At 28.9% G+C, this 15,590-nt stretch overlaps 1 protein-coding gene across 2 annotated transcripts in view; it reads left to right on the top strand.

The window, feature by feature from the left end:
- LOC100161375 (calexcitin-2) overlaps positions 1 to 15,590 on the top strand; it is a 99,569-nt gene that overhangs the window by 65,132 nt on the left and 18,847 nt on the right. For both annotated transcript variants that reach the window (XM_029487553.1, XM_001950669.5), the window contains one exon: positions 1,484 to 1,536. In XM_029487553.1, the coding sequence (XP_029343413.1) occupies positions 1,484 to 1,536 (53 nt within the window). The remainder of the gene's footprint in view (positions 1 to 1,483; positions 1,537 to 15,590) is intronic.

The raw sequence follows: 15,590 nt of genomic DNA, 5'->3' as shown, positions 1-15,590 counted from the left end.
AATGTTGTAAAAATACGAATTTCAAACACTCATAAAAATGTTATTTGACTTGCTTGTAAACATTTTTTTTTTTAAATGGTAGACAAACTTATGAGGAATCTTATATTACATTTTCAAATCTTAGATTTAAAAAGAAAAATTTTTACGAATTCTTAACTCAAAATAATTTGCTAATTTTCGTGATTTTTACATATTTTGTCAATTTTTGAACTTTAAATGCTAATAAAAAAAAAACTGTGACTATGGATTTTTAATTCTTTTCATCTGCCTTTGAAACAATATAATAGGAACCTTCTATTAAATTTTCAAGCTTTTTTAACCAACAAATAAAATTTTATTGATATTTATAGAAAAAAAATTTTAAAAAATGGAAACTGAAAATGTCCGTAAACAGCTCAAAATAAATCAAAATATTTGAAAAATGTTATGGTGTATAGAAAATGCAAACATAAACGTTCAGTTAAAATTGTATGCACCTACAGTCATTCGTTTTAGAGTTGTACCAAAAACCAAAATCGATTTTCTCGAAAACAGATTTTGTGTAAAAATTCCCGTTTTTCCTTAATTTTTCTTTTGTTTTTCACGTCGCATTTGAAATCTTCTGGGAAATTTTTACTTTTGATCCCCTAAAGTACCAACTAGATTCACTTGCCTATCAGAAAAAGTACTGTTGAAGAAAATCCAAGCACTTTTACTGTCCTAAAAGGTGATGACGGACACAAAAATAAATACATTCATCGTTTCACTCAGAAATTAAATTTTCAAGTTTGCTCATAATTGTCACTTTTAGGTATTATTTCCTTCTTGATATCATATAATTTATGCCAAATTAATGCCAAATTAATGCTTCCACTGATATTTCGTTTAGCAGACACAATTTATCACGTGATATCAATACATATTATAATATGTTTGTATATATTATTATATTTACTGTGATAGCGGTAGTATTACATTTAATTAAACTTACATTAGCCATTGATAATAGTATTTAGTTTCAATCAACCTGGTGGATTACGTATTGGTATTATAGTTATCAAGTAACGATAGCCTATACCCATATAGTATGATTTTAATTATACCAACTTTGAAGTTATTGAAATAGGGAATTATAAATTTGACATACATCCGATTCTCACTTGGTATACCTATTCAAATTTTTTTTTTTAATGCCTTGCAGAGTGGATTATAATATAGTATTATGATAAAACATTGAAAATTAAAAATGTCTATCGACAGTAAAAATGTTAAATATCTCGACAAAAAAAGCATAAAATCGTTTTTCTATAATGTCCATGGTTATTTTTTCCAAGCATACACTAGCTGTCGTGTCCTCCAGCTGTTCCAAAATGCGATGCCCGACATTGGAAATCTTTCTCCATCGTCATCTTTCATTATGACGTCTATGGGCTATCGTATAACTGTCAAACACTTGCCCGATGTAATTGGACGATTATTAACTGTTATTTTTTATGTGTTTCAGACGTCAACTCCAGCGGCACTATCGACAAGAAAGATTTTGAGATCGCCATCGAAGTGAGTGATTACTGTTAAATTTTTCAATGATAATTTATATAATTTATGCAGTTAGACTAATAATACATTTGTATCATCACGTATGACGACTTTAATAAAATTGCGAATTATTAACACAAAGGTGACCAACATACGTGACAACATGTCGTAACATCGTCTATTGTAATGTTACTGCAGGTATATACTTTAAATAGTGCATTTTTACATAATATGTGCTCATAACACTAGACAGGATTTAAATTTGTATTGTTGTTTCTTTTTTATTATTTTTCTTAAACATCGTCAACTATAGTCATAAACATTTTGTAGGAGAATTATGGTTAGTTTAGGAAACATACGATGGGAAACATGTGTATGTAGGGCGAGGATTCGTGGCACTAAAAACCTATCCGGGAACTAGCGACTCCAGATGATGCCTGACCTCCGAACACGTTAGTGACTGAGGCTAGCCACCGGGCCACACCAAGCCCCTTGCATTGTGCGTTGAATAGCTTTTGAATATTAAAACTATATATTAATTTGATTTAAGTAAAAATTTAGAACTAGCCGGTAAGTATATATATAAAAATTATTAAAACAGTTTAAAACAACGAAAAATATTAATTTAATCATATTATATTGCAATATAATCGATCATGATCGTTTTGTTTCTATTATTATAGGCGTAATTATTTTTTAATCTATATAGTACACAATAATTCATTGTTTTACATAATACTATTCTATTGTCATCACTCGGAAATATGACATAATCTACTAAATGTATCTACTATTGCTTGGATAAAGTACTGATAAAGTATAGTATTTATATTTTAATTAAATAAATAGAAAATACGTACAGGATATAATTATATAGGTACGCCGAGGATTAGTCGTTAAGCGCTGTTCGTCATTAATTAACCTGGGAAAAAATCAATTTTGTATTTATTTTATATTTTTATCTTACATTTTTAATAAAAAAAAATCTCGCCTGAGCTTACCTCACTAATGCTTTTGCACATTTTAATAGCAATTACATAAATAAACTGTTTGTCAAAATGTTTAAAATATTTTATAGTAATCCAGTAATATGCTATAGTTAACTATTTGGTAGTTTACATGTCTTTGAAATTAATATATTACGTATATCTTATATAATATTAAAATCAGTCAAATACTGAAATACGAAAATATTTAAGCTTTAAAAAATCCATATACAGGGTTTTTCAAAATCTGGTTTTTTGAATTTTCAAATATACTTTAAGACCTTATTTTCAAATTCTTGAGATTTTTGATACTACTTAAGGAATATCCTGTGGAAATACATACTTCTATTTTTCAAATGAGAACACTCCTTATCAACTGAAAATTATACAGTGGATAATTTTTCTGAAATTTTTTAAGTATATCAGAATCAAAATTCGTATACGGGTAGTTTTTGAATTATTCAACTTTGTATTAGATCAAAGGATAAAAGGTAATGGGTTTATAAGATATGGGGCTATAGTGATTTGAAAATTGTAGTCATTAATATTAACCCATCAATATTAATAATTTGTAAAAAATATAATAAATACTAGATCCAGTTTTACGTATATTTTATATTTATGTAGAACCATTTTTAACATTAAGAACTATTATTCTTCATACAAACATTTTGATAACTAAGAAACTACTCATTTTAATTTTTAATTAGGTACATTAACATTTTCAAAAAAATGATCCACTTAATAACTTACAGTAAAAAGGGGGTTCTCATTTGAAAAACAGAAGTTTGTATTGCCACAGGACATTCTTTAAGTAGTACAAAAAAATTCAAGAATTTAAAAATATTATTTATGAGAATATTTATGTAAAATCAGTATTTGAATAAATTCATTGTTAGAGAAAAATGGGGGTGAGCCTGCTTGGTGAATCACCCTGTAGAATAAAAAATACTCAATATAATATTATGCTAAAAATTATGTTTTATCCATAAATATTCCTAAAGTAAAAATATAAAATATCCATCATGAATCTTGGAACACCTAGACAAATAATGTGCATCGGTGGTTTTACGGTAGTTTTTCGCAGTTTACTGATAAACCACAAGAAAATTACAATAATTACCTCTTCAAAGTACCTATACCTACTATTTGTGTAGGATTTCCAATCAATGTAGGACTATAATATATATTATGAAACTTTAGAAACACTCTTTCTACTTGAAAAGTCTTAACAGACATACTAAAAAAAACCCATTATTGTAAAATCAATCAAATGTATTGAACCGCACTGAAATTATTAATTTTAACAAGCATACGCACTATTTACGCGATAAATTAAAAATATTAAATGAAATGACAGCGTATGAAATAATATACGTAGTAATAGCTCTTATAATATTTTATATGGATTTAGTATAGGAAATCTTGATTAAATAAAGAAACTATATAAAGGTGTTATTTGACTACGTTTTAGAAAAACATTTTTATTTTATTCTTTCCACGCCCGTGCCATTACCAAGCTTTTTATTTTTGCATAACTAAATTTATTTAAAAACTTTTAAACATTTTAATATTTAATCTGTTATGCCTCATAATATTATATAAGTCTTTGACGTACTGTTTTAATTTTGAAAAAAAAAACAAAACTGATTTCATGATGAGAATAAAGGTAGTTTATATAGATGAATAATATTATAATAGGGTAGCAAAATAAACCTTTGATAAAACATAGATAAAGTTCACCTATTATTCTAATGACAAGTCTATATTTTTTTAGAGTCACTATCGACGCGTATTACAAGTTCTGACAGTTTGATTTACCTTGCTAAAAGTATAGTATGTGACAACTAACAAGATCTTAATATTTTTATTTTAGAGGTCCATGTCCCAGGTCATAAATTGATTTAAAATGCGTGATATTTCAATTTTAGATAAGCTTCTTTTTTAAAACCGTACCTATCTATAGATTCTCGACTTGAAGTTTATTTTTCTATCCATACAATATCTTTCTCAAACTTCAAGTCTGGGATACTTGAAATAAAATGTATTTACATTGTAGACCGTAGTTTCACGCATTCTTATTATTTATTGTACGTTTATATTTTATAAATTATATTATATTTTACGTATTGCGGACATTCTACTCGTACTCTGCAGCCCTGCAGCCCTGACACGTCCCAAGATTTCATCTTAAATTTAACCCTGCAGACATGTATAGCGTGGCTATATCTGTATTGAAATAATAATAATACTAAAGTTTTGAAGATTGAAGTTTCACTTGGAGAACGCATGTCGCATTTATCTTTTCGAATCGAATATTTATTTATTTTTTCGGATCATAGAAAATCACGTTTGTCGCATGTGTACTCTGCTAGACCAACTTCGTTATATATAACTTCAAATGTTACTAACATTTTCCAACCAATTTTATCGCAATAAATAATAAACTTAGTATATATCCAACAAGTCGGAGGTAATCAGACTCCACACACACCTTATACATCCATCAAATTACGTTATATACGAACATATTTCATGTTTTCTCGCTAATTCACAATGCGTAGTGTTTGCAAAACACATTTAGTGTGAAATCCGGTTACCCTTTAAATTTAAAAATGAATCTAAAACAAAAACTAACAACAGTCAACAATTTAATTAATTTAGAGTCTATACCTAAGTGGAGTGCGGAATGTATAATACCTACATATTGGTTTTACAAATTATGAGTGTTTTTTTTGTCAGTCATCACGTTTTGGAGTAAAATATTTGCATCCGTCTTTAATTTTGAGGGCGATTTCTTGAAGCAAATGTGAACTAGTAGTTGGTACCTTAGGAAAAAATATGAAATTCATATATTTTTCTTTTTAATTGAGAAAAACTTTTTTGCATTTTTTTTTTTTTTGAATTGTGATGCGTCGCTCTAATTTATTTTAAAAATTAAAAACTAAAAAGTGATATAAAGTGGTTTTCACTGTATATCGTATGCTGCACGGTTATAAATGTATTCCTTTAATCGTTATACGGAGTTATCCAATTTTTTCGTTCACCAACTTTACTCTTTACGTTCATAGCTTTATATATACCTATTCTATATTGTTCGTTTTACTTATACATTTATTCTTTTCAAAATAATCCTCTTTCGTCAAACCACATCGCCATCACTTATCTAACTTTTCCATACATTCACATTACAGTCCTTATATATTTTTCTTTGCAAACAACCATCTTACGCCTCTTTCCACCTGTACGCTACGTACGTAATAATAAATAACATGCCTTGGCTATAATATACATTTTACTGCAGCATTTTCTTATTAACGTATTTATTTATAAGTTGTAGTTATCATTATTTTAGTACACTTGAAATGTAAAAGTTCATATTTATATTTAACAGTATACAATTTGAGAGCTGAATTACTCAAAAATCACTCAAAACACAGATCACATTTTGGAAAAACCCATTTTAAAAATCTTGTTGAGTCGGATAAACCACGAATTTGAATATATACATTAATTCTAATCTCGAGTTATATACTGACATCATAATTTGCATAAAACGCTGTAAGAAAATATTAAACCATTAAAGACAATGGTAATTGGACTATGAAATTCTTAGTCTTACAAATAACAAGTTAATTGTTTTGTTGTTTAATTTCTAAACTGTTTTCTCGTACTAAAATGTAATGTCTTTAATTTTTTCGAAACACTTAAGAAAACATATAGCAATAATATCACAAAGCATTAAATTGAATTATATAGAGGTACTAATTACATTATATTTCAATGCAGAACACTGCAGGTGAATGTAAATAAAAATAATAAATAAATTAGTAAAACTTTAGATTGTAGTTATAAAATAATTTGTTTTAAAAATAAAATGTGCGTACATAATACTTGTTATTGTAGATACCTGTATTAACCTGTATTAAATCTATACACACACAAAACAGATAGGTATATAATAAAGCTATTAAATGCTTAATGCATATTATATTATATGCTTTTGGGAATAAATCTGGCCTCGAAGAGTAAACCCATGTATTATATAATACCTAATAAAATTGTGTTTTGTAGACGTATTAGAAAACCCAGCAACCATTGAAAAATAGCATAGGTAATAACCGCGAATAGGTTAAGGTATAGGCGTCCAATCCAACCAATATCGTACAAGTCACGTTAACACGTAAATTGATAGTTTGAAATTTGGAAAAATAATAAATAGCTATGTGAAAAGTATAGTTTATTACGTATAATACAATTCAGAATAGTTAAAGCTATGGTCGCTAGCATTTTGTGGGGAGTTATACTATTGGATTTGAGTAACACGTGTGTATGTGGGGCGAGGATTCGTCGCTAAAAACCTGGGTGGTCACCCATCCGGGAGCCACCGACGCTGGACACTGCTTAACTGCTCCTCACGTTAGCGACCACGACCGACCACCACACCATACCAGGCCCCCTCTCTCTCTCTACAGAGAAATTCACCAAACATGCTCACCCCCATTTTTCTTTTAATAGGTAATGAATTTATTCAAGTTCTTATATTATGCAGAATATTACCCTCTATTAGTTAAAAACAATTTCCAAATTTTGTTGATTCTACAGAACAGGATCATTATTTCCGTAGACTGTACTTTTGTGTACCTACAAAATTACATTGACCTCTTAATATAAATTATCTTATATCTATTAAAATATTTAATTATTATTAACGGTAATATGTTAACGAAAATTTGAACAATGTCTTGACACTTCCTAATAATAATAGGTAGGTAGATATTATCATCATTGACCACTCCGATGAATGTACTGGTTTTACTATAATTATTAATTTGTGTTTCAAACATATTTTGTTTTATGCGCCAGATTTTACCTAAAGGACCAATAAATAATCTACAAACCTAAACTTTTTAGGGTGTTTTCTGACAGATGATCGTATATAGTTTGTACTTCAAAGGGTCAAAAGTAAAAAAACTTTGACCTTTTTAATGACGAGGTACTCTCGAAATCTAGTATAGATAGGTACAGCAGAATAACTCCCCAGTTTTTTATTGTTTCAGTTATTATTTTCTATTAGCTACAACGCTTAGTCGCTAACCGTACAATACAGTCTACAATACAGATAAGACTATAATATCTTCCTACCTACTCCATTGTTTCGTATATTTATTATTTATGATAGTTATATATCATGGACCATGGCAACACTACTACTAAACTTTAAGTGGTTTGACATTGATCATAACATAATGGTTGTGCCTACAAGTGCCAAGCTCTACATAATATGTTCTGTGTCTCAGATACGGGATTTTGGCAGGATGTAAGAACATTAATACCTTTTATATTATTACTAATATAAATTATTTTAAAAAAAAATAGTAACCCATAATAAATGTAAGTAAAAATACAATAATAATTATAGTACCTGTGTAGAATATCTAAATAATAAATATATATTCCATAAATAATCACTATATTATATATGGAACCTATATATTACATATTATTATAACTGAATGCATACACGGAAATGTTAAAAAATAAAAAGGGTGCATAATGGGTACTGTGCAAATTAATGAAATTAATCTCATTGTTTGTAACGTATACATAGTAATAGTGCATAATATTATACCGTATTATTGTACATAATATATATTATGTTTAATCCTCGAGCTCCACCATAATAGCCGGTATATTACCTCGAAAAGATTTATGAATATTTTGATTTCAGGCATTAATATCCATCCTAAAAGAAACTAAAAAAAAAAAATTCGTTTATTGGCAAATACCCATAATAATATAATCACGACAACATTAACGAACAGCTTTCGAGTAGTGTGCAATGTAGTGAACACTGTGCATAGATATTAAACGAAAATAAACAAGTACATCAAAGACTTAACGACTATACCTATATATATATTATTATTATGTACCTATTTCGATTTATAAATTTGAATGTGCCTGTTGTAAATCGAATTGTTTTTATTTTGTATATCAAACAATTTGTCGTAAGGGTCACGCGTGCGTTGCATTACAAAATATTGTTTTAAATAATTCGTAAACATAATAAAGCCTCGTGGTTGGCATTAGGTCGCGTATCGTCATCGACGCGTACGAATTGCAATAATATTATGTAAATTGAAAGGCACTCGTGAACCAGGCCGGCACGACGTTATCCAGAATATCCCAAGGTTGAAATTCTTATAATATATACCACCGTAACCGACATCATCCGGTATAATATTATCTACCAGCCGCAGTATACGCCGTTTATTTCCGCGGGTAGCCACGACCACTGCAGTATTATTCATTTCCGCGTTATATAATATGCAAATAATAATATGTACGTTAATAAAAACGTAAAAAAAAACCCATAAAATAAGATTGCATATTTTTGTGACAATTATAATAATATCTCCCCGACGACTATACTGCCCAGCGCATAAAAGCAGCAGGGTATCCTCACCATCAGGCCATTTGTTTTAGTGCGAAACGACCATACTGTTTCGAGGCAAATCTTTATTCGAAAACTCCTGTTGTATGCCATTGCGTTACAATGTTACGTATGTACACAAATTACAAACAAATATTGAACTAAAACTTTATTTCGATCAAAAACTCTTAAATTAGATATCGAATCCCAGGGAACAATAATTGTTTACATATATATATACAGAGTGATTCGGCAAGTACTAAGCATGCTCACCCCCCTCCCCTTATCTTCAATAATGAAGTTACTTAACATTTTATTTTTTAAATTATTAATTATACTTTAAGCCATATTTTGAAATTCTTGAATTTTTCTGTATTACTTAAGAAGTGTCCTGTGGAGATACAAATTTCTGTTCTTAAAATATTAGAACACCCCTATTCAACTGTAAATTATACAATGGACAATGTTTCTGGAATTGTTGACGTATCAGAATCAAAATTAATAACTAAGAATTTACGGTGTTACATTTTTCAAATAATGTTGTACCATAATATTACAAGAAAAATTGAAAACATAAAAATATTGTAAAAATAAATTTTAAAAAATCTTAACGATAGTGACTGCCATGTTTGGAGTTTTAATTATATCGTAGTAATGCCTAAAGTATTTTAATACCGCTCAAAGAATGACATTATAAAAAAAAATATGTGCTTTAGGACATAAAAGACAATATTAAAATAAAAACCCTTCCATCTCTGTATCATAATAACTACAAAAATGTTTATCGTTTTATATTTATTTTTAACGTATTTTTGTTTTTTTATCATCTCCCTCTTAACATTTAATCTTTGAGACATCTTGTAGATTTTTATTTTCTTTCATTTTCGCCCTTTAGCCCCCACCACAATCATGACTGTTTCATTGAGACTGTCTGTTACGCAAAGTAAAAAAAAACGTTGAACGTTTACTCAGACGCATTTATAGTCTTTAACGATTTTTTGGATATCTGCAAAAAAAAGAGAAAACTCAATCATTCTGAAATTTTAAATAAACTTTTAACATGTTCACTGTAAAAATGACATATAAACAGTCAAACAGAATGAAAAAATCTTTATTCGAGAAAAATATTAAATTTGAGTATAAAAGAAAATCAGTTGCATTAAGAAAAATATAAATCATAAAGTTGTTTGACTTTTATTGGTAAACACCAATCGTAATTATTGATTTCATTCACTATTATTTAACATAACAAATTTGGTTCTTCACTTTTAACTCACAACTATAATAAAATCCATTAGACACACTTCAAACAGATTTTACGGGAGTACCAATACAAAAATAATTTTCATTCGTTTGAAAGTCATCACATTAATTTATTCAAGCTCAAATTGTTGAAGGAAAATTGTTTTGTTTTGGAATTTACTATTCGGAACATTATCTTTATATTTTATCATCAATAAATATTATTTATTTTACTACTCACTCAATTCAGTTTGAACACTATAAATTTACATATTGTGTATGTATCTTCGATTAAATATCTATTGAAAATAATGATCTTAATGCCTATGACGCTAGCGGCGATACTATGATCTGGATCTGGTGCAACACAGGATCTTCACAGCTGACTAGTTCCAATCTTTTCTGTTACTAACTAATAATTATCATCGCTATTTTATTAATTATAACTAAATAGTTTCTATGCCGAAAAAATCTATAATACGCACTAGGTAACTAATAAGATATAATAACATTTATCTAGTTTTAATCATTGTATGAGTCTCGGAGCTATATAATATGATAACGAACAACAAAATATTGGATTACAATATATAGGGGAAATAATTCGTTGTTTTTATTAGTTACATATTATATTCTCTAAATCAGTGAAATCGGTAACTACTGATAAATATACTGGCTGACTTTTTTTGTTTTTGTTTGGAGTAGATAATTTTTACATTATTTGATTTGCCTTTAATACTGAAATTTGTAAACAATTGTTATAAATTATTTTCAACCGTTGTTGTTAACTCAGCGCGAAAATAACAGATCATTAAAAGGTCGATTGTGACACAGAATAATTATTCTGTGATTGTGATTTTTGCCCTGATAATATTTATCAAGTAAATAACGTAATTTAGTGAACACATTTTGTAAACGCTGATTCATGCAGAAGAATACGCTAAAATTATAAGAATAGCGAAGTATGAATACAATATGAGTGTTAAATAAACATAGCTAACTATTTAAAAATAAATCATTTTATAATAACATAACTATTTTTCTGTATCGTCCGAATTATGTTAAAAATATAAAAACAATTAGTATTTAGATAATACACAGAGTGATTCAACAGTCATGTCCCACCCCTTTCTCTAATGCAAATTATTTAACGGAATATATTTTTTTTAAATGTCGGAGTATTAATTTGTGAGTTATATTTTAACTTGTGTACTAACTACTAACGATAAAAGGCCACCATGATGATGGTCGATGGGTTTGGAAGATATGGGGCTATGATGATTTGAAAATGTTAGTTATTAATATTAATCCATCAACATTTAACATTTTTTTTAATTGGTCCAAGCATCATAAATACTAGATTTAATATTATAAGTAATTTATATTTTAAGACTGTTATCCTAAATATATACATTTTAATAATTGAGAAACTACCCGTTTGAATTTTTGACTAGTTAAATTAAAATTTTCAGAAATATAATCCACTTAATAATTTACAGTAGAAAAGGAAGTAGTTCCCATTTGAAAAATAGATGTTCGTATCACCAAGTAGGTTTATACTTAATTTGAAAATTGAAAATTCCAAAAACAGGATTTGAATGAAATTCATAATTAAAGGAAAAATCGGAAATGAGAGCATGCTCTTGGTGAACCATTCCAGTGACGTATTTATGGGAGGGAGATCAATCCCCCCCCCCCCCACAGACTGTATATAATATGCAAAAGTTTTTGAAGTTCTAACTTGAGGCCTCTAATTTTAAAGGCAAATGAATAAAATTATACCCTCCTCCCCTATGGCAAAAAACCTAAATACGCCACTTTACACTTTGTATATTATAAATAATTAAAAAAACTAGATTCTATTCTCACGTCCGATTGTCCGAACAACCTAAAAATGTACTTCTAATATTTACTCGCATTACTTTAGCCCCCCTCCCCACCTCTTTCCACACATGGACTTGTGAAACACGAATTTGCGTGCTTTTAAGTAAGCTGCACACACGATTACATACATGTGTTGCGATAAAGGCAACGATAAAATTGATAGTAAATAAACAATTTATCCGCGTGTGTAGTTGTGCTGTTAAGCCGCACCGCTCCCCTATAATGATGGCTGGTAGGTATAATACTGTTGCACAACACTGACGTGAATAGTATTACACTCCGATACGCTTTGAGCGAGGTTCCCTTGTATCAAAAACCAATTCCGATGAATGAGTATTATTGTCGGAAAAAAAGTCCGCGGGGAAATGTCCCTGCAGATGTATGGCAACGTGGATTTCATTCTTTACGATTCCGTTTGCTGCAGTCGTGAATGCGTCGATAAACAACAATACTTATTTAAGTTAAATTTCTCCCGCAGCAAGATCACGAGAGTGGTAAAAAATACGTAGCGGCACGATTTATAAATCAACGATAAGGGAAAAAAACACACAACAGTTTATCATCATTATTATTGTTATTATTATTAATAATATTATATTATATATATATATTTTTTTTTCCATATACATTTTGTTGATCATTTAGTTACAATTACCGAGAGGGACACAAACGCTGAACTCGACGAAATATAGAAAATAAAATAAAATGAAAACAAAAACGAACCGACTCGTTAAAAGCATTTACACGCCCTATTCGACGTCGGCAAATAATTGTATGTGAAAAAACAACAGCAACGACAAATGAAAAAGCGTGTAGAGCGTAATGTCAAATGATTTGTCACCATCTGCAGCCAGCGCGTACTATATATTATATTATTGCGGTGTTGCGCGAATATTTTTATAGGATTTTCGATACATTACAACGCTGCGCAGATGAAATGATTTCGTCGAGAGGGTATAATATTATTATATTTATTATATTGTTATCATAACAATAAATCGGCATCTTAAGTCGGCCGCCGCTGTTGGTTAACGTCATTTATTTCCGAGGGACGGGGCGTCGGCGTTATAGGGGGCGAAACCTCTTTTCTGTGCTTCGGAATACGTGCAAATTCGACTGCAGAGGCCCTCCCTTAATACTCTGCAGGGTCCGGGTCGGCTGTCAGTATTCAAAACAAGATTAATGAGCTGAACACTCAAAACTACGCCGCAAAAACGTATGTACGAATGTAATGACGTACGTATATATAAGCTACAGTTGGTGCACTCTCGATCTCTCTTCGCGACTACCCCGTAATTGCAGCAAACACTTGTGGATTTCAGTGACAATGGCCCGATCGACTGTGAAAGTATATCGACGAATCATTCAAATGTATATTATATATATACATAGTATACGTGTATAACACCGTGAATGTCCCCACACTTATATTTATATGCACTTCGACGCTTCGTGATAAATGGGTTTTTAATGGATTCGTAAAGCCATGACGAGAACGTACACGATATTTGTTATATTAAAGCAGACTGTGTTTTTTGTTTTGATTGATTCGGTCCGGGTCAATATAAATGCGTTTATGTCGTATTCATGAAAAAAAAATAATAATAATAATATTCACGTCAAAACTGCACTCCGAGAAAGCGAGGGGCCATTCGCAGCTACATTTAAACTATTTCGTCCAGTGTTTAAGATTCTGAGCTCACTTTTTACAGTTGAAAAATGCTTTTAATATTGAAGGAGGATTCTAAAATAAAATTACATCTAATTGGTACCTACTTTTGAGGGGCGAAAGTAAAAAATTCACAGTACTTTTCAAAGTAATCTGGATAAACTAAAGATAAATACAAAAAATAGGAATATTTAAGCAAATTCAGTTTACGGCGAAATCGATTTTGTTTTTTTGTTGTAATTCTAAACTTATAATCGTGACGATTTACATATTACTGACAGCTGACTTGTCATTTATCTGGCACTAAACGAATTCGCTTGAGTTAAAAGAACACAGAAACGTTGAGTAAGAGTATATTCTATATTGTAACAATTTTTTATTTTTTTAATATAAATACTCAAAGTTAAACTGTCCAAAAATTGCTTTTAATTGCAATTCATTTTTTTTTTTTGACAATTTTTCTTCTAATTGTAGCTACTTATAAATATTAAGTATTTTTTTTCATCAAAAATTGAATATTACCATATCATATCTATTTGGTTTTAGAAATAAATATTTTCCTGTAAGGCTGTACACATTATTCGCTTAGGTATTTATAATCCTCTATTCATACAATTTTACTGTCATATCATGCTAGAATAATATATAATATATATATTAACAATAGAAATTTAAACGGGGTTAAACCCTTGTCAGTAACTGGTCTCCGCCATCATTAGATAAACCTAAGAACTGAATTATAATTTAATTTAATTCACAGTAGGTAGTATAGGTAGAGAAACTTAAAACTTTGAAGTGAACTGGGTTACAATCTTCAATTAGCTTTGAAACTAAATGTATCTATACAGTACACCAAAATAAAACATTATCAAACTATTGTCTGAATTAAAAATGTTAGGTATATTGAAACGTTACACCAAAGTAAAATACTAAAATCCTTATTACTTTGTGAACGGAGGTAGTTTTACAGTGTTCAATTTTTAATTACGTTGAAATACGCAAAATAGAATATACTTATAATAAAATAATACCTATATCTATTATATATTATAATTCCCTAAGTTTCACATCTATAGATCAAAGAATATATTCAAATGATATATTTGAGAAGATTTTTTTAGAATTTTTTACTTCTTAATGTTTACACATTTAGAGACTGCAGACAAACAGAAAAAGGTTTATAGCCTATCGGGTTTATTGGAAATTTAATCTTATTGATAAATTTTTTTTGAGATATTCTCACTCATTTCCTCAAAGTTCAGAAAGAATACTAACAAATATAAAGAAATTACATTTATTTTTCGTATATTGAAAATATGAAATAAATATTGTCATTTTTTTAAAAGATATTGAAATTATTTTATTAATAAATACTGGTGTTTTATGGACGTTTCACATTTTAATTACAGTGAAATATTTTGTTCACGAAAATGTTATTTTTAAATTGAATTTATTATATTATGTACATTGTACCTATATATTTTATTTTAACTATATTTCTGTAGGTATTCGGTTTTTTATTGAAAAGTGTCTTTAATTATAAAAAAACCCTTAACATTTTGTTCAAATAAAATATATAAATATAAAACCATTCAGCAACTATTCTGCAGGAATTCGGTTTTTGATCGAGAAGTCTCCTCAATGATAAAAAACCTTAAATAGTTGTATATCGTTGTTGTTTGAATAATTTAATATTCAGTATACATACCATTATACCGGGTGATTTTTTTATCATTGAACACTCATTATTTCAAAAGATGTAAACTTTTTTGAAAATATTTTTTTACATAGTTTCAAGTCGCTTGTAAAACAATGTATTTCTTAAAAATTATATTTTTAAATATTTTTATCCTTATAA

Source organism: Acyrthosiphon pisum, chromosome A1 (assembly GCF_005508785.2).
Source record: "Acyrthosiphon pisum isolate AL4f chromosome A1, pea_aphid_22Mar2018_4r6ur, whole genome shotgun sequence".
In the NCBI taxonomy this organism is placed as follows: Eukaryota; Metazoa; Arthropoda; class Insecta; order Hemiptera; family Aphididae; genus Acyrthosiphon; species Acyrthosiphon pisum.
This window is presented reverse-complemented; position numbering and strand designations above follow the sequence as displayed.